At 49.9% G+C, this 26,895-nt stretch overlaps 1 protein-coding gene and 1 long non-coding RNA gene across 4 annotated transcripts; one reads left to right on the forward strand and one right to left on the reverse strand.

Moving 5' to 3' along the window:
* The first annotated feature begins 800 nt into the window (after window positions 1-800).
* On the forward strand, window positions 801-20,702 carry PITX2 (paired like homeodomain 2). Of its 3 annotated transcripts, XM_032859830.1 has the most exons (5): window positions 801-1,029; window positions 4,814-4,869; window positions 5,354-5,491; window positions 16,725-16,930; window positions 19,449-20,702. In XM_032859830.1, exons 2-5 carry the CDS (start codon window positions 4,824-4,826, stop codon window positions 20,010-20,012), a joined length of 954 nt encoding a protein of 317 aa, XP_032715721.1. In that variant the 5' UTR covers window positions 801-1,029; window positions 4,814-4,823; the 3' UTR covers window positions 20,013-20,702. The 3 variants fall into 3 exon arrangements, with proteins under 3 accessions (XP_032715721.1, XP_032715722.1, XP_032715715.1); XM_032859831.1 differs by lacking the exon at window positions 5,354-5,491 and having other exon boundaries at window positions 804-1,029; XM_032859824.1 differs by lacking the exons at window positions 801-1,029; window positions 4,814-4,869; window positions 5,354-5,491 and adding an exon at window positions 15,002-15,866.
* Window positions 20,703-21,629: 927 nt separating this feature from the next.
* LOC116868999 lies at window positions 21,630-23,618 on the reverse strand. The gene is made up of 2 exons (XR_004382940.1): window positions 23,113-23,618; window positions 21,630-22,431 (listed from the first exon to the last, which is right to left on the reverse strand). It is a non-coding gene; the product is annotated as an uncharacterized LOC116868999 (long non-coding RNA).
* Window positions 23,619-26,895: the final 3,277 nt, after the last annotated feature.

Here is a 26,895-nt window from a genome sequence, read left to right on the forward strand (position 1 = left end):
GACCCTCTTCCCCACCCTTCCCCCGCTCGCCCCACTTTTCCAGATTTCTCTTCAGTCATCCTCTCTCGCCCCCACTCCGCCTACTTTCGCTCCAGCCTCCTGTGCGCCCCTTACGTCCCCACCACCCCCACTCCGCCATCCCTCGTTTCCGTGACCTCTTCTCTCAATCCTACGGGCCTGGAAGAAGGTCACATACAGGCACTCTCATACTCACACCCCACATGCCTCGCCACAAACAAACCCATGCACATGCACTCTGTCCTTTGTTCCATTTCTTGGGCCACTTTCCCTGTCCCTTCCTTCTTCTCCGTCCTGGTTTGCTCCCCAGGAGTACCTTCCCGTCTCCCGGACGCCCCAGTCCTCCCCCTGGGATTCTTTGAGCTCCCGGTCCGGCGCAGATTCCTTTTTCCTCCAACCCATCCTCCCCTCCTGTCCTCCTTTCCACAGTGGGATTGCTTGTGCCTGCTGCTCCTCTGCTCCTGTCTCAGAGCCCTGCCCGGCTCCCTGCCCCTCTTTCGCTCTCGGGGCTTTTCCTCCGGCGCCCGACTCTCCGGCCTGGCGGCCTCACCTCCCTGCCCTGGCTCGCTTCTCGTCGCCCCTGCCCGCTCCCCCCCGCGCTCGCCCGAACGCTTTGCTCGCTCCTTGAACGCCCGCCGCGCTGCCGGGCTCGGCTGCCCGCCCGCCCGCCACTGTGCAGTGGAGTTTGGTGGAATCTCTGCTGACGTCACGTCACTCCCCACACGGAGACCGAGCTGAGGGAAGAGAGAGGGATGAGAGCGAGGGAGGGGAGAGAGAGTGCGAGACAGCGAGAAAGCTGGAGAGGAGCAGAAAGAAACTGCCAGTGACGGCTAGATTCCTGCGGCCACCGCGCACCCGTGGACTCCCTCGGAACTTGGCACCCTCGGGAGCCCCCGCAGTCCTCTCGAGCTCGGTTTTCAGGCTCTTGCGGTGCAGCCTGCGCCTCGGCTCGCTGGAAATCTCCCCGGGAAGCGGTGGGACGCAGAGACAGCAGCTCTCTCCCGGTAGCCGGTAAGTGGAGGCCGTCTCTTCCGCAGGGGTGTGAGATAATGCGAGTTTGGAAATTTGTTCCACTTTGGAGAATCTTCACCGTAGGTGATTTGTGGTTCTTAGGGCTGCCTTCCCCCCGTCGCCCGAGGTAACTCAGTTGGCAAACAGACCTTGCAAAGCCCCGTTCCTCTTGTCCCCAGTCGCTGACACTACAATCTATGGGGTTGCCGAAGTCGAGTGGGGAGCAAGACCACGGCTGGCATTTAAAACGAAGTATCTTCCCTTAAATCTCGGTGCCAACACTGCGGGGACAAATCCTCAGGTTGAGGATTAGCATTCTCAAGATAAAGGGCCGGGTACAAAGTTTCAGCTACTGGAAGATTAGCCCCCTTCCCATTGTTACCAACTGGAAAAAAGATTCCATCTTAACTGGCAGTTAGTGACCTCTCAGGCCCAAGCGAATTACCTGGAAGCCAGGCCTGGATGCCAAGCTCACACAATTACTTCGGATTATAAATCCTTGAAATTGATCACCAGTCAACTCCAATCTTGCACTTGAGGAGATAGGTTTTAAATGGTAAAGAGGAGAGTACTATTTTTCCAAGTGTCGAGTAAGAAAAAAATTATGTTTCTAAAGCTGGGACATACGGTTCTTTTAATTCCAATTCAGTGACTTTACTTTCCTAAGTAATTTAGAAATCATAGGGTAATATGTTATTTACTATTTTTTTGTGGGTGAGTATTATGTCTTACTAAAGTAAACTAAATGAAAAAAAAAACTTTTACTATTATGAATTAAAATTAAACAGTCACTCATACATTCTAAAATATTTGTGTGAAAAAAATTATCTGATTTAAAGAGATTCCCATGCACTTTTTGGCCAGTAATAAGAATTAAACATGGTTTTAATATAATTTGGGGAGAAATTTATCTAAAATTCAAATACCAATTATGTCAAGGAAACAAAGCACATAAGTAAAATAGATTGAAGATTTTTATTGGTGTAACATAAAATAAGCATACAAGATTTTAATAATCAAACATTCCCTAAAAATTAAATAGCTACTTCATTTATGGAATGTTTTACTTTACCTCAGCAAAACTCCACTTAAATTATTCAGGTGCTTTGTTCCTCAAGTTGAGCATGTTTGTCTTCAAGTGTTCCTAAAGCATCAATATTAATTGGTTTAAAAGAAGGCTTAAACTGGTAAAATACAGAACTGTGTTAAGCAGTATTTTAATTTCCTTAAATGATTACCCACTGCAAATTAATTTACTGGCTAATCTCACCAATTTAGTTCATTTAAAACATATGTTCTTGTGCTGTTTATTTTTAAACTTTCCATTAAAGATTTTGTTATGGGGTAACAAAATAAATGGAAAGGGGAGAATTGTGAAAGGATTTGGAATTATTAGAACTGTATTTTATCCTGCAACTTCCACTTACGACAATCAGAAATTATTTTTAAGAAAATTGTTTTATTTCTTACGGCTTTACTGCCTGCCTTGGCCAGTGTCTTCAGTGTGCTTCGTTAACTATATGGTGCTTTTTAGCACACTCACAATAGAAAACTCAACTTGGCCAAAACAAGATTGCCTGACATAAACATTAAAACCAGGACATGAACTTTTGGGGTGAGAACAACTTCCCATCAAAAAAAGTTGTGCATCTTAATTTGTGAGATTAGCGGTGGAAGCCAGTCCCTAAATCCTACAGCCAAATTTGTCTAGTAAGACTTGTCTTCCTTGACAGGGCAGGTTTAAGGATCAGCAAGCGGGAATTGGAGGTTATTTTTAAAAACTATCTTCCCTAGTTAGTCAGATTCAATTCATCTAGTAGGCCTGGTAATTACATGAAGCAAAATAAATAAATAAATAATGCAGGTCTCATGGCTCATTTTGACTGCAAAATAAATCCCCGAGTCACAAGGACACTTAGGAGTGAGCTAAGGAACACGCCTTGACCTTCTTTTCAGTCCTTAGAATAGAGTTCTTGAAGATTTGTTTTGTATTGCTTTGTTTGGTCTTCAGCACTGAAGCTTGGGAGTGGGGGGAGAATGTGTAATAATTGACTGACTTTACACTGAGCAACCCCATCTTTTTCTTTTGTATATTTCATTCCTTAAAAAAATAAATAAATAAAAACGATTTGCAGTTACCATCTGCAATGCTTCGGCTACCCGTTAATAATGCAGCCAGTTCAGATGTTTAAAAAAAAAAAAAAAGATTATCGAATTGATGATGACATGCAAATTTCCCCTGAAATTATCATAAGTAAACATTTGAAGTCTGGACTAATAAAATCCCATCTGTGTTACTTCATATCGAGTTAGTAGAAAGCTGTGATAATGAATTTTGTAATATCTCACGAACAGACATCTCAATCAGGGACTAATCCTGTGATTTTACTGCAGAATCACTAAATCTGGAGCCGCCAAACTGCTACTTCTGGGCCCCCGGGCCTGCAAGGATCCGCAGAGCCCCCGCCCACGTCCCAGATAGCGGGTGGGGGGAACCCCTGGATCCCCACGCCGCCGCGCTGGGCAGCCCCTCCTCTAAGCCACGACCTTGGCCAGAGGCCCCCGAGGCCCGGCTCGTTCCAGGAGAGGCCGAGGAGCCGGGAAATACGACCCAGACTAGAGCCAGACCGGCAGCTCCCTGCCCCGCCTCAGTACTTGGGCCAAAGGGGCAACGCCCGCTCCTACCCTTAGCCCCGGACCCGAGCGAAGTGGGCCCTCCCGCCGCCGGCGTACCCTGGTTAGTTTGAAGAGAGGCAGACGCCGAGATCCGAAGGGCTTGGGGAGCCCGAGACCTTCTTTCTTTTCTTCGGTCTTTAAAGCAGCCGCGGCTCTTCTACCCACCCCGACAGGGTCTCTCGCCACCCACCTCTCCCGGTTTGCCTGTGGCGGGAAAGGGGGCGCGCGTTAAAGGCTTGGCTCGCTGCGCTGTGGTTGGAAATTTGAAAAAGATTTGGTTCTCCGGGGAGAATCGGGGGAGCCGTTCTCTACGAGTTATTTCTACGTCCTTGGTGGAAAGAAAACCCTCCGGACTTTTGCCCTGTTCCCCTCTGTCTCACTCAGTCCACCACCGTTTCCCTCCTCTGCGATCTTAAATCTTACTTTAGGGTAAATAAATGGCCGGGTAAGTATCTCCAGGGAAAAGTGTGGCTAAATATGGAAAAGTGGCTCCTGACGGATGAGAGGCCCGAAGCCAGCTGTCTCCTGGAGCACCCTAGGCCAAGAACCTTAGAGTCCCGTTCATTTCAGAATTACAGAAAATTGAGGACAGCCTGTTGTATAGGACAGTTACAAGTTGACGCTGAGATTCTACAAAGGTTCACTGAGCTCCTGCTCACGGAAAGCGCCGTGCTTAAAGGTGGCCTTCCACACAACTTCCTCAAGGGGCAAGTCCTCTTCACTCACCCCCAGATTTTTATCTAAGTTTCGCCCCGTGTTCAGAAGGGCTCTTAAGGCCTGATACAAACATCTTGTAAGTAGCTCCACAGCCAAAGTCCCCCAGAACACGATGGATTTATCCCTTAACAGGGCCTGGGCCCATTCACCGCAACTCTGGAGGGCGAGGTCCCCCTCAGGTCCATCCAGATGTCCTGGGCCAGGGGCTAGGGTAGGGCTGAGGCTGGGCAGCCAGAGGCTGTCAGGTCAGAGAAACACGCCTGAAACCCAGCACCGAGTGGGCACTTAACAGCGAATTTGAGGTTGTCCGCCCCACAGGTAGCCTCGCTCCACGGAGCCCGGCACGCTTGGCGACCGCCGCTTCTCACCGCCCTCCTCCTTTATTTTGCAGATAACGGGGAATGGAGACCAACTGCCGCAAACTAGTGTCGGCGTGTGTGCAATTAGGTAAGAGTCGCTCCTCCTGCCCCGGGCACCCGACGGGAGACTGCACTGCGCGAGGGCGGCGAGAGGGCACTGGCCGCTTAGCGAGGCAGCGGCTAGGGGCTCTTCCAGGAGGGTCCGGCCGGGACAGAAAGGGAATCGGAACCGGGACGCCGGTGGCCTCTCCCGGAGTATGGGGGTGAGGGGCCGCTGCGGATAGGGAGGGAGGCGCTCGCCGCGTCCCGATGTGCGGGGCCTACTTCTCCTGGAGGGAGCCGCTGGCAGCCCCAGGGAGGCGCGGAAAACAGTACTCTACCCTGCGCCGGGTTGCCAGAGGGTCCGGGAGACGGGAGTGCCCTCTGCCCTTTCCTCTAACTGGGTCTTTGCTCTTTGTCCCTCTTTCTCTTCTTCGTCCTGCTCCTGCCCCACCTCCCCACAACCCCGCTTCTTTCCGCGGCGGTCCCGGGCGTCTCTCTACCCGCTTGTGGGGCGGGCGCGCGTGGCCCAGGCGTGCAGCCGGCGGCCGTTGAATGCCTCTTCTCCAAAGACTCCGAAATCAAAAAGGTCGAGTTCACAGACTCTCCCGAGAGCCGGAAAGAGGCAGCCAGCAGCAAGCTCTTCCCGCGGCAGCATCCCGGCGCCACTGGTAAGGCCGGGAGCGAAGCGCAGGCCGCGCGCAGGGCACCCGCCTCCGGGCCTCTAGGCTTCGGGTAAGGCGCACGCAGGCGAGGCCGCCAGATTCGGCGTGCCTGCTCCTTGACTTAGACACTTGGACTCTGGGTGGGACGGGAAATAGCCGTCCCAGGGACGTTAATTCCTTTCCTAAAATTATACTGCACTCCTGAGACCCAACACCTCTCCCTCTTGCTCTTTCTCGCTCTCTCCTTGCGGCCTGATGTGCCCACACCCCAACCTACTTCTGTGCCTCGAGCTGGCGCGGAAAAGTAGTCCAACAGCGACCTCTGTCGCCGGCCATGTCCCACTGCGTGCAGCACCACCAAGGGTCCACCCCGCCCCTGCGGCTCTTAGCCGAGCCCCGCCCAGGCTTGTGGGTGCGGGGTTTACCGCGGAAGGCAAGCACCGGAGGCTTGTGTTGGCAAAGATTCGCCTGGCCGAGGGGTGGAAGAGCTCACTGGAGCCCCGCTGAGCCTGAGGGCAGAGACTGTGCGCAGCAGTCAAGGGTGTGCTGAAGTGTGTGCCCCTGTCGACGCGAACTCACCTGTTGTGCAGGTTGCGAGGCCTCGGGTCTTGGTGGTGTCGTTGCTGAATTAGCTGGTTTCATTGTGGACGAGTCAAGGGACACTGCTGCTCAAAGTCTGCAGGCTTGTGTAAAAGTTAAAACGTCTCCAACCCACTGCACAGACCTTTGCTGGACTGAAACTTACCCTTTAGTTGTGTGCGTGTGTGTGTGTGTGTGGATGAGGGGACAAGCTTTCCCTTAGAATTCATGAGAAACTTAAACTTAACTGTTCTGATATTCTCCGGATTTTCCAGGTTACTATAATAATAAGTGCCTAGCCTTAGGGAGTTGTTGACCTTTGATAGTGTGAGGAGATAAAGCTCCCCATCACCCTCAGCCCCTAACCCCCTCTTTCCGGATTAAAGTGTAAAGATACAAATGTAATGTGTGCCGGAGGGGGGAGAATTGGGACCCCCCGCCAAGTAAACAAACCATACTACTAAGAAGAAAACAAAGGCCCTGCATTCGGGCTTCCCAGTAAATCTGAGAAAATTATCATTTGTCTAAATAAAACTTCTAAAGTGGTCTGGAGCAGAGCACTCCCGACACCACAATATCGGGAGTCCTCCTGCTGGGCCAGTTAAACGCTCACTTGTCCGGGATTAACCCCATGGGGTTAAATGGGGCCATGCAGAGATAACGTCGGGTGATTTCTGTCATTAAGATTGTGTTAAATTCTTCCTCTGTTTGATAATCGGTCGTAAAAATAAATTATTAGACCGAAGTATGTTTGGGATATGGTTAAAAATCAAGAACAGCAATGTCTCCCCTCAGGGAAATATTTTGTATGGGTTCAGTCCTGGCTCTGGCCAGACTGGGGGAGCTCCCCAATTTCACTTTGCATAGGGTGGGCTGGCAGCCCCCAAGCTGAGACTGATGTTTTCCAATGCAATGGGAGCGGGAATGATACAGAATGTCTTCTATCCCCACCCCAACCCAGGGCTTCTAGAGCCCAGGCATGGTTTCTGAGGACAGGTGGTCTCCATCTAAACTAGGGAGGTAGGGCCTGTTGGAGGAGAGGCTTGAAATGGGATGGGGGGGGGGGCACCTAGGTGGGCAAGAAGCTGCGGAAAGCTGCTCTTTTCTGCTTCTGTCACAGTTCCCACTTGGGCCACTGGGCATCCACTTCTGATAATTAGCAGGTAAATAAAGAACTAGAAATAGTGAACGATTGTTTTCTTAACCATTACTTTCAGGCCAGGATTATTTTAGTGCAAATGAAAGGCTCTACACTGGCAATAATCTGTTTTCTGCCTTTTGGACCAAAGAGGGAAATTGCTGCCTAAACATGTTTAATACCATTAATTAAGAAGAGGCATGTGATAGGGAGAAATGCCGAAAATCTTGATTTTATTGGCTTTTAGGGATGTGGTAGACCAAAAAAAAAAAAAAAAAAAGTCAGACACGAATAGCCAAAACTACAGTGCCTCACAAGGAAGGTTGCCAGAGTCCCCTCTACTGAATACAAGTTGTGATATGCAAACTCCTGGACACAACCTGCTTTTAAAGAAAAGGTTTTCTCCTTTATATTTTTATAAGTTTTGTTTTGTTTTGTTTTGTTTTGTTTTTTGCTTTCAAAAAGAAAAAAATGTTTGCAATGACAGGCAGTTTTCAAAAGGAATCATGACACTTTATATTGGCACAACCCTCTCCTCAACCCCCCAAAACCATTGTGTCCTTGTTGAAGACTGAAAACGGTCTCTAAGTAGACAAGGTTAACCTCTGGAAGGCTCCAACTCTGCCTTCCTTCCCAAGGGAACCCTCATCCCCTTGATAGCCATTGGGCTGACCCACAGCCTGGCTGGAACCCTGAAACTAGAGGAAGCATGAGGTCTGCTGGAGACCCTTAAGGCCCCGGGGGGGGGGGGGGGGGGGGGGGGGGGGGTGGAGAGAGGGTTAAAAGAGGAATGGCTAGGCACCCAGGCGGAGGGAGGGAGAGTTGGCAAGTTAAACTGTACCCCCAGAAAGAAGGGGCGGGAATCTGCTGAGAACGTCCCCTAGGAGTCAAGGAACGGAGATCCTTGACTTCTTGCTTTGGGTGGAAAGAAGCCTCCTTGCTGAAGTCGAAAAGTGCTCTTGACTTTCAGGAAGGGGAGGGAGTGATCCTCCCCTGTCAGTAACCCTTAAAGTTTCGGGGCGGTGGCTCTGGCTTGCGGGCTGAAATCGGACAGAGCTGCCGCCCCACGGTCCCGGCGCCCAGCTTCCGCGACCATACGTGGGCGGGTACCTTGGCCGGGCCTTCCCCAAGAGACGCCATTAATTTTTAAATAGCTTTGGCTCAGTGGATGCTGCCAAGAGTCTCACCCAAGTCTCTGGTGTGTTCAGACCTCCTTCCCTTGGGAGGGGGATTCCAAGGCCTCTTGGGGCGCCCCCAGCTGCGACACACACACCCTCAGCTAGCAGCTAGATCCCAGCCTTCTTCAGAGGACCCGGGCTAACCCCGGCCGCCTCGGCGGCCGCAAAGCCTACATTCATTCAATCAGCAAATGTTTGCCGAGCACATACTACTTGGATTCCTAATGTACCCCCTGAAAGCAAATAAGCCGGTTTCCCTTCGCCATCGTGAAGCCGCTTTCATGCTAACAAGGATCCAAGCGAGAGCGCAGTCCGGATCATCCCTAGAGAAACGCGAAATGGTGGCACAGGCTGCAGTGCCCCGGGCCGGAGCGTGGTCTGAAAGAAGGGGGATGTTCAGATGGTCCATGGCTCTTAGAGGTGAGGCCCGAGCAAGCGACAGGGGCAAGCAGAAGGGGCATGAAGTCTGAGGCAGAAGCGACCAGAGAGGGGAACAGGGTTAAGGAGAAGAGATTTCCATTTTCTTTACTACCGCCCCACCCACCCCACCCCACCCCGCGCCAACTCTAGCTTATTGGTAGACGCTGCCTCTGCGTTTTGTGGGTTTTTTCCCCGTCGGGGGAAATTGTACCAGTTGTGCAATAGGTAGTCAGTCCCTGCGGATCCCCGCCTGCGGAGGTAGGCTTTACAGGTCGTCGTGTTCCTTGCTACCGACACCAGGCGCGCTCAAAGTTTTTCTCGAGGCTGGTTGGGCTGTTATTTCTCACCGCCCGCTGTTAATATATGCAGCAGTTGTTAGAGCGACTCGGGAGGGAAAAGGAAATGTATAACGAAAGCTTATTCGTGAGCAGGAATATACTAATGGAACAATCTGACGTCTTCTTAATCCTATGTAAAAAGCTTTGTCGTCTTCCTAATATTGACTGAATGGGTAATTAATGGCTCTTCATCTAGGCGAATACCCAGTAATCCAAAGATAGGCAAAAGACAACAAGCCCAAGGTAGAAGACAAAAGGCCCAACTGTGGCCGTCACCCCCCTCCCCCACCGGGGTCTCCAAATAGGAAAGTTTGCTCTTAGGAGGAAAAAGGCAGGAGTGAGAGAATATAGGTACCTTTCCTAGGCTAGACTTAACCGCAGAAACTGGTCGTCCAGGTCAGTTCACCACTCTGTCTGCCCCTGCCCCCACACCCCTAGTACCCCTCTCTGCATTTCTCTCTTCTCAGTTCCTCTATGGAGTCACCCCCATTTGGATCCTGACGATAACCTTTTCTTCCCCCAAACCCCATCTTTCGTTTGGGGCAGTAATTGATGAAAGGACGAACACAGGAGGTCCTCAAAAGGCTCGGGCAGAGGATTCAACCTCTTTCTGATCCAGGTGGAGACTCCTTTCTTTTACAAGCTAAGGCAGAGTCTGGACAGACTAAGATAGGTGGGAGGGGAGGAAAGAAATTAATAGAAGGAAAATGAGCAGCAAAATGGTGTATGTGTGTTAAAGAGTGATCAGGAGTGGTGGAGTCAACTTCATTGTAAGAATCTGACAGGAAGAGTGCCCAAAATTCTTGCAGCATGTTTTTAACAGGCTGACATTTTAATTTAAACCTTTAGAAGTAATATATTATTTGGGTTACTACGATGAGGTGGGTTCCTTTTTTTTTTTGTCAGCTGACAGCTTTTAAAATATTATTTCGCTAGGGAAATAAAAGCTTCATCTCAGATTATAGGTGGGTATTTTTGGATTTATGTGATTTATGGTCACCATGACAACTAATGCTGAATGTTAGCTACCAGCATGTCTGGGAGAGGGAAGACAGAAAGAAGGGAGAGCAAGAGAAATGGAAAAAGGAGACGGACAAGAGCTAGAGGGGAGAAACACAGAAAAGAGAAAAAGAGGCGCGTTTTAATCCAGTTTTTAAAAGTGACTTTAGCCAGTCCCTCGCCAGTTCTCCTCTCTGGACCTGGATATTAATGTCTATCTCATTTTCTTTTACCATGCGCTCTCTCTCTCTCACTCTCTCTCTGCCCCCCATCTAACCCTATCTTTCCCCTTCGGCTTACACAAATTTATACCCTTCCCTTTATTTGACTTTTACACAGCTAGGTGTTTTCTAAGATTAAATGATGGCCTAATAAAGCTGCAGAGTTAACAAACTAATGTGAAAAGGCATATAGCACATGGGTTTCATGGTTTCAGAGGCATGCCCCCCACCCATCCTGCCTCGTCTAATCCCTGGTTTTCTCTTCAGGCGCCATTGTGGGGGTACCTCCCCCTGCCACCCCAAGCACCCCCAGCCAGTTACTCCAAACCTTAAGTGACTGAGTGTGTGAGACTAAAAAAATATGGATACCGTTTGCAGGGACCCAGAGAATGTGGGTGTTGCTCAGTACATGCACAGATTTATGATTCAGAAAAGAATCTGCCCCTTTTCACAAACGAGCACTTTTTAAATCCATTTAGAGAATGGTCTGGGGAGGGGGATCAGTCACAGTAAAGTTTTTAATTTCTGGGTGTTTCCACTTTGTGGCTGGAGCGGGTGGGGCGGAGGTGCAACTAAAGGGTCTTTCCAGCTCTATTTGTGTGTGAAGAAAGGGCAGGCAGAAGCAGGAGGGGAGGAAAGGCCACTTCTTGGGCAGGGGGCAAGGTCTCCATCTGACCTCTGTGCCTTACACCACATGCGCACTCACACACAGTCATGCCCTTCACAGGACTCTGACCTGACTCTGGGCGGGCCAAGGCCTTGAGCTGGCCTGAACCAGAGCAAGACCCCCACCCCTATATGATCTAACAGCCAAAGGAGACACCTAATTGAACCATCTCGCATGTGAGCTTTGAGGACAGATTTTTTTCCCAAAAGTTGTGGCTCAGTTGGTTGGATATCAGTCCATACTTGGGCCACTGCACCAGAGTTTGGCCCCGCAGTCCAACCAATTTTGCCGCAAGGGCCAACCAGGCTTTGCGCAACTACCACTAAATAGTGTGAAATTAAATAAGACCTTAAGACTGGTAATCGGTGGCAAATACCAACAGCTCAAAACACGCCTGACCCTGTGTCACACATTTCCCTCCTCAAGGGTCTTGCCTTGAAAGAATAAGCAAGAAAACCCAACTGAGAATTCTTGAATGTCTTTTGATTTGAAAACTCAAACCTGCACTAGGCTTCCCTCCATGGAGGCCTTACAGCAGCACCTCCAGTTTCCCTGAACTCAGCATCCTGATTTTTTTTCTGGATTGGAAATTTCTGTGATGGAGTCTAGGAAATCTTAGAAATTTCTAGAACCAGTCAAAGAAGAATGGGTGCATGGGGGAGCAAGGGTAGTGCTCAACCTGCAAAATACAAAGGATTACTTTCAACCCCTTCCTTGTCTGTACTACCAATATCTGTGCACTCACAAGTTTTTTGTAGATTAAGTCTCCAAAGTTGCCCACTACCACCACCACTGTTCCCATCGAAAAGTGTTTCTTGGTTTCCTCCTAGTCGGTTTTTGCCATCTAGACGTTTCATGTTGGCATATTCCCACCATCCATGGAATGGATTCTGTTGGGCCTGAGAAGGGAGTCAGCCAGACTCGCCAAGTGTGAAGTGATTAGGACATCCGGAGAGAGTTGAAACTCTGGAAAACTACAAAGAAATGTCTTTCCAGCTAAGTCGATGGTTGGGGGGAGGCATTATATATTATGTATGTGCATATCTAGATAGATGATTGATTGATTGTTAGATATGGTTCTGTTCTTACTTTAACCAGAGATCTCCAGATAATTGTCTTTATTTTCTACTTGACGTTGCAATGGATAGATACAATTTAAGATTCTTCAACTCTTTAGGCTTTTAGGCTGCCTGGAGATCACCAGTACTTCCAATATCTCCCACAATTTGGTACTATGAGGAGCTGTCTCTTGCCCTTGAGTTTTTCAACCACTTTGGAAGCTGATTTGAAGACTAGGTCTTTCATATGTGTATTTGCCCGTGATGTGAGTTCTGTTAGTCAACAGAGCCACAGAATTTAAAATTCTGTAGATTTAATGAGAGATGAGCTTCAATATCAATATCGCTCTGTGGAGCTTCTCAGCTCTTCTGAGTAAGGAGTTTTGAGAAACACCAAGAGCCTCCGCCAAAAATTGCAACTCCGGGGTTTGACTCTCAAAGAAACCAATACTAAGAAAGAAAGTATGCTCATTATGGTGGGGAGTTTTTTGTTCTTTCATGCAATGGAGTTTCCTCATGAAATGAAGCCTTATGGGTTTGGTATTTTGGGGATCGCAGCTATGCTGAGGTTTAAAAAGAAGAAACTGGAATATGATTAGTAAACACATTGGGCAGAAAAAAGCTGGATTCATATTGACTTAGTTATAGGTCATCGGCTGGCAGTGCAATGGGAGGAAATATTTACTTTACACATATACTTTATGATCTTGGGGGAATCAGAGGAAATTCAATAAGAAAATGGCTAGAAACATTTAAAACCTTTATTTAAAAGACTTAAGCAAATTAGAGTCTTATCAGATTAAAAACCACTACAAATGTAAGAGCATTGTCTTCGGTGAAACGCTGTGGGGTCTGAGGAGATTCTCCGCCAAATCTCAGGGATAAAATGCGTCATTTAAGCACCAGATAATGAGCAGAATGTAAATTAATTTAACCTTCTTTACCAACAGGCTGCTGGTGTAATATGTATAATTTAGTGATAAGATTGCAGGACCTAATATAGCTGGATGTATGAGCCTTAGCTAATGCAGACATGTCACATGGGGATGTGTTCTGAACTGAGCAGGTGTGTGTATGCTTGAAATGGGGTGAACTGGAATAAAAGGTTAAAACCAGAAATGCCGATTTAAACCTTACTATAAAGAAAATTCCTCCTTGCAGCTATATTTGTCTTAAAGTGGGATGATTCTTCTGGGGAGAGACTGAAGAACAATTCTCATTCGGTTCTCTGGATGGCTCTCAAGCATGTTTAAAACGGGGGAAGGAGTTGCAGATAGGGTATGGCAGGGAGAGCCAGGCAAAGGAGAGACACATAGGTTCCAAACGTGTTCGTAGTCTGTTTCATCCACTCTGCCCCAGACTGCATACGTTTCCCAATCCTGTGAACAAGGACAAGGAGGGAGTTTTCTGAAGATACCTCATACTGGTGTTACAAATCATTGACTGTAATGTCAAACAAATACACATTCAGGGATGATAACACTAACTCCACAATAAAGCAATCACCAGTGCAAAAATCCAAAGGAGATTAGTTTGTGCTCTCTTGATGACCTAAGCAGAGGACAAAAGAACTTCCAAAAATTATTTTGAACAACACATTTGTATTTCTTTAATTTATTTGGAAATTTAAGTTTTTTGGAAACAGTATTGTAAAGAGTTGGATGTCCCCAAAGGTGTGGGTTTTTTTTTTCCTTTTTTAAAAATGAATGAATAAGAATTTGCTTTTCCTAGCTGAGTGCTCTCCTAGGCTTTTGCCCTTCGCCCTTACCCCACTGCCTCTGCCTGCTTGGACTTTAAAGATTCAACAGCCTTGAGTTCCCTAGAAAAAGAAAATGACTTAGAAGTTATCCTTGAAATTGGTTATTTGGCAACATTCTTAATTGTATAGAAATTCATTAAAGCATATTTTACATATAATTAGCTCAAGGTTGTTGATTCTGCAGGCTTTATGGATTTGAATCTGATTGGTAATAAAGTAAACAAGAGAGTCGAATTTAAAGCGGGCTCTCTCTAGGGTTAGGACAAGCTTAATACAGTGTACAAGGAATTTGAAAGATCTAGGATATGTGTCTTAATCAACGCTAAGTAGAATGGATAAGCTTTCAGCATTTTGAAAATGCTGGGTTAGGGTTTCTATTCTGTTGTGTATTTTCTGTCTGGGGACTAATAACCATTACAGAAAACGTGATCTGAGGCGACTTTTTATTCTTGTATAAATCCAGAGTGAACCACCAAACAGTTGTTCGTTTAAAGTCAAGGTAATTTTCTTTTGACGGATCCATTTGCTTCTCGATTTCTAATTTATTAGCCTGCCTTCTCAGGGCTTTGTCTTCTTTGCAATTAAAGCAAAGCTTCTTCAGATTAGCGCAGCATTCACTTGACAGGCTGTTTGGAAAATTTAAGCTCGGAGAGGTTTTGTTGCTGTTTTTTAAATATTCTGGGTTTAAGTAGGATGTTTCCTTTCCATCCAGGAAGAGAAAAACATCTCTCAATTGGACTTGGATGTAGCGAGATACAAAAGAAAGGGGTGGGGAGGCTTGTTGATCCTTGTACCTTTCAGCCCTCGACCTTTCCGCTTCTTTCTCCAGAGCCTTTTACTCCCAGCCTCGCCTCTCTACCTCCTCGACTGAACTAAAAGCGCTTCGGCCGGGGTCAGAGCCGAATTCCCGGGAGCCGGCCGGTGTAGACTTGGTGGGCGCAGTAAGGTATTAGCCCGGCCCCACACAGCTGATAGGTGCAGACAGGGCTGCCCCTCCGCCGCGGCTCGGGGTCTCTTGATTGGTGCGGAGCCACGTCACTCCCGCTGGGCGAAGGGTCTGGGAGGAGGAGGAGGAGGCGGAGGCGGAGGCGGAGGCGGAGGCGGGGAGGGTTGGGAGGGCCTCGGCAAAGTGACGTCTGGACACCAGGAAGCCCGCCTCTGGTTTTAAGATGTTAGGCCAACAGGGAAGCTCGGAGCCGCAGAGCTGGTCCGTCGCTCGCCTAGGTGCCGGGAGTTGAGCTGCTGCGAGTCCGTGCTCGGGCTCGACGGCCCGAGGGGGTGTGCGTGTGCGCGCAGCGGAGGGTGCGCCCAGTGGCCCGCGCCACTGCCGCAGCCGCTGCCGCCGCTGCGGGGGATCTAATATCAGCTACCTGTCCCTGTCACTCTTGACACTTCGCTGTCAGGGCTGCCGCGCGGGGGGCGGGCAGATCGCGAACGCCGTTAGCTTTCCTTATTGGAGGGGTACTTGGGGGAGGGAGGGAGGGAAGAAAGGGGTCTTTGCCCACTCTGGTTTTGCTTTGGAGCTTGGAAGCCTGCTGCCCAAAGACGCTCCGAGCTGTGCCCTCCTACCCACACCCCCATGTCTCCGTTTGCCCGCTGACTTTCTGCTGCCGGACCCTTTCGCTAGAGCCTTCTGAAGGAGACGGGGGTGGTTTGGTTCAAAGACTCAGCGGGGGTTGTGCTCCCTGGCTTGGCCCGCGGCGGCCACAGCGGGGAAACTCCGCGCCTAGAGCGCAGAGCGGAGCAGGCGGCGGCGGCCACGGGGTTTCGGCCGGGCGGCAACCCGGGACTCGTAGGGCGGCGCGCTCCTTCGTCCATGAACTGCATGAAAGGCCCGCTGCACTTGGAGCACCGAGCAGTAGGGACCAAGCTGTTGGCCACCTCCTCGTCTTCCTCCTGTCACCATCCCCAGCCACTGGCCATGGCTTCAGTCCTGGCTCCCGGTCAGACCCGCTCCCTGGACTCTTCCAAGCACAGGCTGGAGGTGCACACCATCTCTGACACCTCCAGCCCCGAGGCCGCAGGTAAGGCGCCGCGCGGCCCCGCAGATACTCGGGTCCAGCCGCCCCTTGCCACTCGGCCCTTCTCGCCCCCAAGGAAGTCGGCCCCTCCTGGGGGAGGCGTGGTGGGAGTGGTCGTTTAGTTTGCTTCCCGCAGAACTTCCGGAGCCAGGATTCTTTTGGCCCCGTGTTCCTTTCTCTCCACTTCGACCGCCCGAGGTGGCGCGAACGACGCGAGCCATTCTCCTACTCTTCCCTATTCTCATCCTGGCCTCCCGAGGTTTCCTGGGTCACAAAAATCCCAGCATCTCCACTCGAAGACGGTCAGAGGCCGTCCCCCAACCCCCCAATCCGGTCCCTGTTCTCTCGGCTTTCAGCTCCCGAGAAGCTGCGCCTGTTAGAAAAGTATTTCCGAAATTACGCCGCAGAAGAAGCGGTATTTCTAAAGCGTAGAAGAACTTGGGTGGGTGGCCGAATCCCCAAATATACCTTTACTGGCCTTCCGAAACCGCATCGAGATCTAGGGGGGCTCTGTAAAAGGCGCGCGTGCGGGTGTCCGGGGAGATTTGCTGTGTCTGCGCAGAGGCGTGTAAATATACTTGAAAGCAGAGGCTATAAAAATGAAGGTGCCTTTGCTCTGAGATAAACATGTAAATAAAACGTGCGGCGCTGGGGGAGGGGAGGAGATGGGGCGCTCACACCCACACTCCCGTCTGCACACGCTACAGTCGCAGCGCTCCCCGCGGCCCGGAGAGGCCACGCACACACTCCTCCCCTGCATGGCAGCTCATTTCTCCCCCGGCCTCTGCCGCCGGGTCCAGCCGGAGTTCGCGGGTAGCAGGTGGACATGTTGACGGGAACCTTTGTGTGTTTCGTTTTCAGAGAAAGATAAGAGCCAGCCGGGAAAGAATGAGGACGTGGGCACCGAAGACCCGTCCAAGAAGAAGCGGCAACGGCGGCAGCGCACTCACTTCACCAGCCAGCAACTGCAGGAACTGGAGGCCACTTTCCAGCGGAACCGCTACCCGGACATGTCCACGCGCGAGGAAATCGCCGTGTGGACCAACCTTACGGAAGCCCGAGTTCGGGTAGGACCCTTCGCGGAGCCTGGGAAGGCTGGGAAGGAAGCCATTGTAGAGATGCCGGCCGCGTAGACCCTGAGGGAGTGTGGAAGGCGGCGTCCCCCGGCGGGCGCGGGTGGTGTGCCTTTGCAGAAGCAGAAGGCCTCTCGGAGGCTCCAGTGGGGAGCTTACTGCTCCCCCTTACGAGACCCGCGGTAGGCCTGGCGCTGGCGCCCGGAGCGGCACCCGCTCACTGCGCCGCCACCCCGAGCCCTCCCGAACTGGGCCGCGTGGCATTCCCCTGTGCAGGGCATTGTGTTTCCGGCTTGCAGTCGCCAGATGAGCGCTAATAAAATCCCTCCCAGGCCGGGAGGCGAGAACAGGCTCCGACCTGTGCGCTTGTAACAAGAAATACCCGCCAGAGACATGCAAGGTTTGGTCCTCCTTGGGAAACTTAAACGCGGGCAGCCCAACCCCGGACTTCTCTCTTTCTACTCGGCTCATCCTCCTTACATAGTCTTTGAGGGTTTTTGGCCATTCAGTTCTTTCCCACACCCTATCCCTTAGTCTTTGTGATCTACGGAAGCAGTTTTGATACACCACCTACTATCCTCTTAGTCCTCTTAGAAAGAAAAGAAGAAAGACTTTTCTGTTTGGTTTATTTATCTTTTCTTAGGAGATTGTTACTCATATCCTTCTTCCCAATGATAATAGTTTGTATTTTTTTTTTCCTTAAAGGTGGGGGTGGCTTACCTTTGTAGCAAATCTGTACTTTATGGATTGGCAAAAGTGAACTTAAATAAATTACCCAGCAACAACATCCTGGTTTATGCTGGTCAGTGGGTAACTCCAAACGTGTTAGGATTCTGGAAGCAGAAACACATATAGCAGGATCCAGAGGCTTTGCTGTTAAGGGAGAAAAAAAAAAAGCTCTGGATAGAAAAATAGAGCCTCCAGTTAGAGCAGAGAAGAAAGAAGAAAACACTATACAACAATAATGATGAAAAAAAAATAAAGACCAAAATGTTTTCCCAAAGCAGAGGGAACGAAGGCACTCGCTGGGTGGCATTTGTATAGGATATGAGGCTATGCTGGTGGATAACAGCTGGGATGAAGTTGAAAACGGTTTTAGTTTAACTGCTCAGAGCTAGAACTCTGGCTCTCCAGCCGCGTGGTTTTGCACAAGGTCAGTCTTTCATTAGCTCTCCTGTGCATCAGGGGAACGGGACTTGCACGTACTCTTCTTGCCTGGGCAAAGTTTAGACGGCCTAGGGTGGAAATTGCAAGTAATGAAGATAAAAACACAATCAGTAGGTTCTCTGGAATCCTTCGGAAAAGACCTCTTTCCTCCACCCCCTCTGATTTTTCTGCAATCCCTCCCAAGTTCCCTGTCACTACCATGCTGGGCTGTCGCTCCCTCTGGCTGCCTCCATCCAGGCCCGCTGTGTGTCCCTTCAAGTAGGAGTGAAGCGTGCTTTTTTATAGCAGGCGGGTGCAAAGAGGAAGGGGGATAAAAAGGAAATTGAGAATGAAAGGAAAAAGGGGGGAAAAAAGAGGATTAGGCGGCTGGGCCCGGCTGAGATGTGTAATGTGAAACATCACCGGTGTCAGCTCTGAAATCTGGGGCCAGGCCTCGCTCCAATACACAAAAGCCGAAGTCTGTGGCGACCGGCGGGCCCGATGTGGATTGAGAGAAGGGTTGCGTCGGGGCCACCGGACGCGGGTGGGGGCTGACGGGGTTAGGAGGCTGCTTGCAAAGTGGAGCAAAAGGTCTGGGCCCAGCAGGAGCACCACCGGGCGCAGGGGCCTGGCCTGGAGTGGGCAAAGGGAGGGAGAGGCTTACAGAGTGGCCCACTTTGGGTTCCCAGAGATTTGCCAGCCAAGCTCGAGGAGTATATGAGGCCGTAGGGAAGGTGATCTTTTGCTTTTTGATACCTTTTTTTTTTTTTTTTTTTTTTTTTTTTGCTAGGCAAGGATGGGGGTCAAGGCCTGGCGCCAGTTGTGAAAGCACATTCTGTGCAGTGGGGGGCGGCAGGGGAGTTCTGAGACAGGAGGGAGGAGCTGTGTGAAAGAGAGCCTGGGCCTCTGGTGCCCAGGATCTCCTTGTCCTCTTCACTGTGTCTGTGGCTTTGCAAGGGAAGCAAGTTTACAAGGCCGCTGGGTAAGTGTTGGACGGAAAACCCCGCCACCCCGCGTTTATTTTACAGTAAGTGTTTTTGGATCCTGAAGAGGGCCTGGGTTAGTGAACAAGCCGCCCACAGGCCGCCAGGTGTTGGACTGGGGTTTGTGGTGCAGCTCAGAGCCTGGACTCTCTGGCCTCACCCCGCCAGGCTTCTCTTGCTTGGACAGGGCTCAGGCAGCTGGGGCCCCAGAGGCACTAGGTAGATGGGGAGAATTTGGGGGGCCGGGATGTGTGCGTGCATGCACGCGCACATACGTGTGTGTCTCTGTCTTTCAGAGGTGGTGGCCTCTGGTTCTTTCTGGGATCGAGGTTTTACTAATCCACTCTGTGGCATCTGTTTGCCCCCTTACCCTCCACCCTCAGGTTTGGTTCAAGAATCGCCGGGCCAAATGGAGAAAGCGGGAGCGGAACCAGCAGGCCGAGCTGTGCAAGAATGGCTTTGGGCCGCAGTTCAACGGCCTTATGCAGCCCTACGACGACATGTACCCGGGCTATTCCTACAACAACTGGGCGGCCAAGGGTCTCACGTCAGCCTCTCTGTCCACCAAGAGCTTCCCTTTCTTCAACTCTATGAACGTCAACCCCCTGTCATCGCAGAGCATGTTCTCCCCACCCAACTCCATCTCCTCCATGAGCATGTCGTCCAGCATGGTGCCCTCAGCCGTGACCGGCGTCCCGGGCTCCAGCCTCAATAGCCTGAATAACTTGAACAACCTGAGCAGCCCCTCGCTGAATTCCGCGGTGCCGACGCCCGCCTGTCCTTACGCGCCGCCGACTCCTCCGTACGTTTACAGGGACACGTGTAACTCGAGCCTGGCCAGCCTGAGACTGAAAGCAAAGCAGCACTCCAGCTTCGGCTACGCCAGCGTGCAGAACCCGGCGTCCAACCTGAGTGCTTGCCAGTATGCGGTGGACCGGCCGGTGTGAGCCTCGCCCACGGCACCCGGATCCGAGGACCGTGCCGGCTGGGGCAGCTCTGCCCTTGAAAGACTGGGAGTTACGCGAGAAGGTCGTGGGCACTCAAGAAAGGGAGAGAAAGAGAAGATATAAAGAGAAAAGGAAACCACTGAATTAAAGAGAGCTCCTTTGATTTCAAAGGAATTTCCTCAATGTCTGACATCTTTCACTAAAAGTATTTCCAACAGTTGCAAGGACACACACAAATGTTTGACTGGATATGACATTTTAACATTACTATAAGCTTGTTATTTTTTAAGTTTAGCATTGTTAACATTAAAATGACTGAAAGGATGTATATATATCGAAATGTCAAATTAATTTTATAAAAAGCAGTTGTTAGTACTATCACAACAGTGTTTTTAAAGGTTAGGCTTTAAAATAAAGCATGTTATACAGAAGCGATTAGGGTTTTTCGCTTGTGAGCAAAGGAATGTATATACTAAATGCCACACTGTATGTTTCTAACATATTATTATTATAAAAAATGTGTGAATATCAGTTTTAGAATAGTTTCTCTGGTGGATGCAATGATGTTTCTGAAACTGCTATGTACAACCTACCCTGTGTATAACATTTCATACAATATTATTGTTTTACTTTTCAGCAAATATGAAAAATGTGTTTTATTTCATGGGAGTAAAATATACTACATACAAATTGGTCTGGATTCTTTCTGCCCTCCTCTGTCGCCTGGCCAGGGTTTCTCAGTCACTGCTTCCTAAACAAACCAGTTCCCTCTGCCTGCCTAGTTAAACACACAAGGCAGCAGCAGGACTTATTTAAATTTGGTAGAAATAAATTATAGTCATTCATCAGAAACTAAAAAGAAAATAAGAAAAGCCACTCCCAGGGGGGGAAAAAAAAGGCTGCAAAGTCTGGTCTTGTCTCCCAGATATTTCTTTGGCTTAAACCCAGAGGATTCCATTATTGCTAGCAAATAATATAGAGAGAGAGAAGAAAGGAGAGAGAAATTTAGAAAGTATGTCAGCTTGGAATGACTTCTTTGGGGGGGGGTCTCCATATCCAGTAAATTGTTCTGGAGAATTATGTGTGTATGTATACATGTACAGTTTATATACATTCCTCTCGAGAGGCATACATCTATAATAAATTTACAAGGAAACACCTCCAGTTCAAAATATTTAGGCCTCCACGTTTATCTTTCAGGCTTAAGTAGAGAGATTCTTCATGTTATATTGCATTCTATTTCCAAATCCTTTCGAGACATTAAAAGAAACAAAGACCATTTCTAATAACTACAGCCCTTCAGTTTCCCAAAGAGCCCAGGGGTTGAGAGGTTAGAGTGGAGTTTCCTGAGTCTTGTAGAGCAATATGTAGTTGAGGCAAAGGTCATGATCCCCGTGTTTTGTTTTAAATAATATTGACCCATTAATTCTAAACCTGCTTGTTCCTGAAATTATACAGGATTATGGTTTGCAAACTGCGGGACAATGAAGCAAATCAAGATGAATTACAGCCCTGGCCCTCCCTCCCATCCTCTGACATCTAAACGGGGAATGAGGTCGGTGTGAGTGTTTAAAAGAACTTTAAGCACCCGCTCTTCCTTTGTTGGTGGTTTTCAGCTTTTTTTTTTTAATGTGAAATTTGATTTCGTAACAAATCGTAGCAAATACGACTTAGTCCGAAGGAATTCATTACCGAGGCGCTGGGGGAGGGGGGGTGAAGGGTAAATTCTGAGGTCCTTTGCTATTCTGGTCACCCTCCTCCCCGCAGTGGGCGAGGACAAACACACCCTGGGGAATAGGGAGCGAAAAGTAGCCACCAGTTTTCTGGAGCCGAGAAAACCTGTGTTTTTGCGCTTAGGTTACTTTTATCTGGCTGAAACTTTACCTATAAGCTTTTGAGGCTCAAACACTGAGTCTTTGTTCTGCATGGGACTGCCGCTGCCACTTAAAGAGATCGCAGATAATGTCCCCGATTTAAGATCAGTGCTCAATGCACATTAACTTTCTTTCTTTCTTTCTTTTTTAAGCTCTGCCTCTAACCTACGGAGGGATCACGCGGCAGTGGGGGGCAGATAAAAGTCCTTTGGCCGAGGGTCACCTCCGTCCTTGTTGTTCACTTGAGAGCAGTGGAGAGGAAAACGGTCCCCACGGGCGGACTTTGGCTTCTGGAGCCGCGGAGCCCAGCGGTCCGGGCCTCCCCGAGCTCCGCCTGGTATGGGGGGAGGGGCGGCAGGGGAGGGGAGGGAGGGTACTGGGAGAGGGGATTTGGGGATGGGGGCTGGAAACGCTAATGAGACCTGCTGGGAGGATTTGCGTCTCCTGCAGGTCCAAGAGTGACTTGGGAGAGCTGGCTCCAGGAGGCGGACCTCGGCCTAGTTTGCTGGCTGGAATAGAAGTCTATTTCGAGGCAATCAATCAATCTGCAGAAAACAAAAATGGAAGTCGAGGTTTGGGAAGAGTTGTCTCATCCCCAACTTGAGTGGTGCGGGCTGGGGGCGGAGACTCGGGACTGATGAGAAGCCCTTTTTCCCACCTCAGCTCCTTCCCCTGGACTTCCAGAAGGAAGAATTACCCTCTTCAACCCCCTTGTTCCCCATACCCATCCTCGCTTGGCCCCCGACCCTTTTCCGCCCCTCTTTTTCCTTTCAAGCGAGAAAAGCCTAATTCCCTCCCGAGCCAGTGGAGTCGGTCCTCTCGCCCCTCCCGCTCCCACGCGGGTCCCCCCTTCAGCCATCGCTACTGCCACCACCTCGGTTCCACTCAATCGATTTTTGCTGCATGTCAACACTTATTACCGGTGAGTGTGAGGGTATTTTTTCTCCTTCTCTAGGTCTCTTAATGATTTCTGAGCTAGTTGTGTATTAAAGTGCTTAAAGGAACCTTTAAGGTAATCTATAGCATGGACACCAACCTCCCCCGCCTGGGATCAAAGATGGCGAGCCGGAGGTCGGGCCCCCAGGAGCCTAGGCTAGGCCTCAGTGCTCTGCCCCCCACTTCTGCGTGCCCAGAGGCTGGGGCGGGGGTGCTGGACCAGGAATCCCGCACAATGTGCGGTCTAAGGGCTTTCTCCCCACCCCACCCCCACCCCAGTCACCCCTCACCTGTTACTCTAATCCTTTCTTTCGCCTGTCCCCGGTTTTTAAACTTTTAAAACTCTTAAGTCCTCAAACTCTTCATTCCCCTAATAGAGAATTCAAATTGGTGGAGACCTGGGAAAAGATGTATGTGGCCCACGTTTGTCTCAATTTCCTCGCAGTTCCTAAATCTGAGTTTTACTGCCCTTAACTTGGCTAGAAATTTAATTTTAAAAACGATGTTGGGCAATCTGAGCCATGTGGGCGGTTTGATTAGGAGACAAATCCTCCCCTTCGTCTCCCGGCCCTGCTCTTTCTTCCACCCCCCACCCTTGTCCTGTGAGGTGCTGAAACCCGGGAGTGCCTTTAGGAGTGTAACAACAACAAAAATAATGGGGAAAAAATGAAGAGCATCTTAAAAGTCCCAGTATTCCTCGAAAGCCCCATAAATTAACCCTGAGAAGAGCAGCGAACTCTTTTTAAGGCAAGTCTATAAAAACCTGGCTCGGTGTCGAAGGAGGAGAAACTGCTCCCCCCCCCCCCCCCACTGCCGCCCGGCGTCGCGAATGTGACCAAACAAAGGTCTGCCCTGCAATCCACATCGTAATCCACGGGCGCCTTCGCCGCCGTCGCCGGGGCTCCCCAGCCTCCCGCCCGAAGCTCTCCGTCGACGCGGGCTACGCTGGGAGTCCCTGGCTCGCCGAGGTAAATTTTTTAGAGAGGGACCCAAAAAAGAAGGGGTGTAATCAGATCAGAGGCCTTTATGAATATAGTCTCTATTGACTGATTTATTAACACCCTCCCCAGCGCCCCCCCCCCCGCAAGCAGCAATTAACTAAGCACATGGGGAACCAAGAAATGTGGCTGATGGAGCAGAGAAGAAATAAACGGGAGAAGTTTCTTATAGCAGATTTTCAGAAGAAATATTTTAAGACTACCCTTCGTCCCCCAGCGTCCCTAATCTGACAATTGCATTTTCACTGAACTTGGGAAAGTGACAATTGAAGAAGAGATTTTAAAAAAAGAAGAAGAATGTGTTACATAGAAACCTGATTTTCCTTTTCAGGTTTTAGCAGAGAAACCAGAGAAATTTTACTCTAATCTTGAAAGTTCATTTGTCACTCTGCTTCCCAAACCCCTCTTCTCTGCCCCCCATGAAGAGAGGCCTTCTATTTGTTGACATTCTATCTGAAAAGATAGAATCCAGAATTTACTGTGCTTAGGATGTATAACTTCATTTCTTGCTGAGTATTTTATGTATTTTATGTAAATTTTGATTTTAGATTTTGAAGAATAGAGAAGGCCTGGAAAACATAAAAGGTACCATCAAAGTTGTATTTAATTCTACTTAATTGCGTTAAAAAATCATTGCTATTTCTTTTGTAACAATATATTAACAGTTCAGTGGCAACTGGAAAACAGGAGATAGTTGAAGCTTAAATTCCTCAGTCAAAAAAATGACTAAAAGAACTATATAAATTTCTTTTTAGAAATCTTAAAAAAATTAATAAATGTGTGGTAAAGATGTTAATTTCTGAGAGCTGTGTGAGGGACTGCATTTTTTTTTTTCCTTCTCTCTGGAGGGCTAAGTTGAGACTCATTGGGCCCTCACTGAACAGGGTATGTGTCTGCGCCCTTTGACTTTGATGGATCTTTCCAGACCTAGTTCTCCCGTTCTTCCTGCAGAAATGTTTAAGGTGCTTCCCTCCCTCCACTTTGCCCTGTATCTTTTCCCCATATCTTCCCCCTCTCCTGTTTTCTTTATCGACACCAAAGCTTTTTTGCTTGTTCTTGGTTTGTTTTGGTTTTTTGTTTTTTGGTGGGTTTTTTTTCCCCCTGTTCTATCAACTTAGAAAATGGTCGGCTTATGCTGGGACCTCATATACCAGGGCTAAGGCTTGTCTGAGGTGGTTTCCTTAGACTCTCTACCAATGCTTCCTCTGTCCAGAAGTAGCAAAGCCTTCCTGTCTTCATCGACAGTTTGCAGCCGCGCTGGACCCCTCCCACGCAATCCCGGGCAGGAACATTTATCTTCACTCCGTGAAGGTGAGACCTAGAACCGTCTCAGCTGTCCCCAAGAAGGCAGTGGGGCAGCATGTTAAATGGGACTTGGATCCCAAACTAGTGACAACCCAATTCTTGGACTCTTTCCCCATTCTGCTTGCGTCAATAGTCCCCTCAACTCTGCTTCTCTGGGTATCTGGGGAGGGTTGCTGCACCCAGTAGAAGGAAGCTTCATGGTATCTTTCTCTGTCGTCCGGGATGGACTAGCCAGGCCTTCTCTGGCTTCACTTAACGCGGCTGCCTGCGTTTGGTTGACGACGGGGGTGTGTGATTTCACGAGGCAGTGTGCTGGCACGGGGTGGGGTCGCTGATGTGGACAGAGGCAGAGACTCTGCAGGTCATTCCCAGTGCCAAGGAAGGGGCTTTGCCTGCAGGAGCCCAACGCTACAGACGACAGGTCACTTTGTTAGAAAATAATATAGTATCAAACAAAAGAAAGTAAAATAAAACCCTTCTGCGGGCCTCAGGCAATGTTCATTCACATTATTCTGCTAACCTCAGCGCCTCCAGCCCTCGCTTAAAGTCCTTGAAATCTTAGGAGCCAGTCTTATCTGATGAGGCAGGGTCTTGTTTGTTTCTTCGACAGAAAAAAAGAGAGAGAGAGAGAAAGAAAGAAAGAAGAAGGGGAAAGAAAGAAAAAGAAAAAGTCCCGCCTGCGAATTCTAGGCTGCTGCTCAGCGGCGTGAAGCTCCCCTCCCCAGCCCGGAACCTCCTTTTCCCTTGCAGCATCCCCCCAACCCCCGCCTTCTCAACTTCCCAGCTCTAGGGGACCGCAGTCTGGACATCTGACCAGGATCTTCTGGACCCAGCGGTTCTGCGGGAGCCACGCGGCCCAACTCTTGGAAGGACGCAGGGTGCCGCCGTTCCACCTGAACTTGCCTCGCCTTGGGCCTCGCTGAACTGTGGCTGGGGCACAATCCTGTCCTACCGCCTTCTACTGACCAGAACAGCTGCTTTATCTTAATGTTCATTTTTTTGGCCGGGCAACAAGCGAGAAGGGCGGTGGCAAGACGTGCTGCTTCGCATTACCCTGACGCTATTTTCAGAGGCGCCCGGAGAAGTGGCGGCCCAGAAGGCAACCCACGCACCTCCGAGGACCCCTTTCGTGTCCCCCGCTCTAGTGTTTGCACGTCCCTCGGGACAACAACACCCGAACCTAATCCTCAGCTGCCGCCGCACGCCCACCTCCCTCCGGCGTCTCCGAACCGAAGCGCCAGGCTAGCATCGCCACCGGGTCTCTGGGGCAGCACAGAGACGCCTCCAGGTCGCTCCGGGGCGAAGCACCCGCCCCCGCGCTCTCGTTGCCCCCGGCACGCGCAGCTCTCGGCTCAGGCTGCGGCGTCGTGGGCGGTCGGGGCCCAGGCTGAGCTTTGCCTGTTGGCTGTGCCTCAGGGGCGCCTGCCCGCCCGGGCCGCGGACGGCTTGGTTTCTCCGCAGTCTCGGAGTCGGCCCAGGGAGGCCCAGGCCCGAGCAGCGCCCCGCCCCACCCCCCGACTCCCCGCCACAACCCTCCTCACCCTCTCTCAGGCTTCTGTGCCTTCATTCCCGAGCGGCCATATACCTTGAATGGGTCATCCCTGCCTGCCTCCCTAGAGCTGCCTCTCGAAACCCTGGGGTTGAACATTAACCAGCCAGAGCTATAGAGTGGAGTAAAACGTTACATATAAAAATGAATCATCTATCCGATCCTGGGAGAGAGGACCTATAGCGAGCTCTGCACCAAGAACTGCCCTGGCAATGTCCCCG

The sequence above is a fragment of the Lontra canadensis genome, unplaced genomic scaffold, assembly GCF_010015895.1.
Source record: "Lontra canadensis isolate GAN:19392208 unplaced genomic scaffold, GSC_riverotter_1.0 scaffold1, whole genome shotgun sequence".
Lineage (NCBI taxonomy): Eukaryota > Metazoa > Chordata > Mammalia > Carnivora > Mustelidae > Lontra > Lontra canadensis.

Coding starts and splice junctions, on each gene's coding strand:
- PITX2 (XM_032859824.1), top strand. CDS start 15,659: ATGAACTGCATGAAAGGCCCGCTGCACTTGGAGCACCGAGCAGTAGGG. Junction 15,867..16,724: donor CTCCAGCCCCGAGGCCGCAG/GTAAGGCGCCGC, acceptor TTTCGTTTTCAG/AGAAAGATAAGAGCCAGCCG. Junction 16,931..19,448: donor TTACGGAAGCCCGAGTTCGG/GTAGGACCCTTC, acceptor CTCCACCCTCAG/GTTTGGTTCAAGAATCGCCG.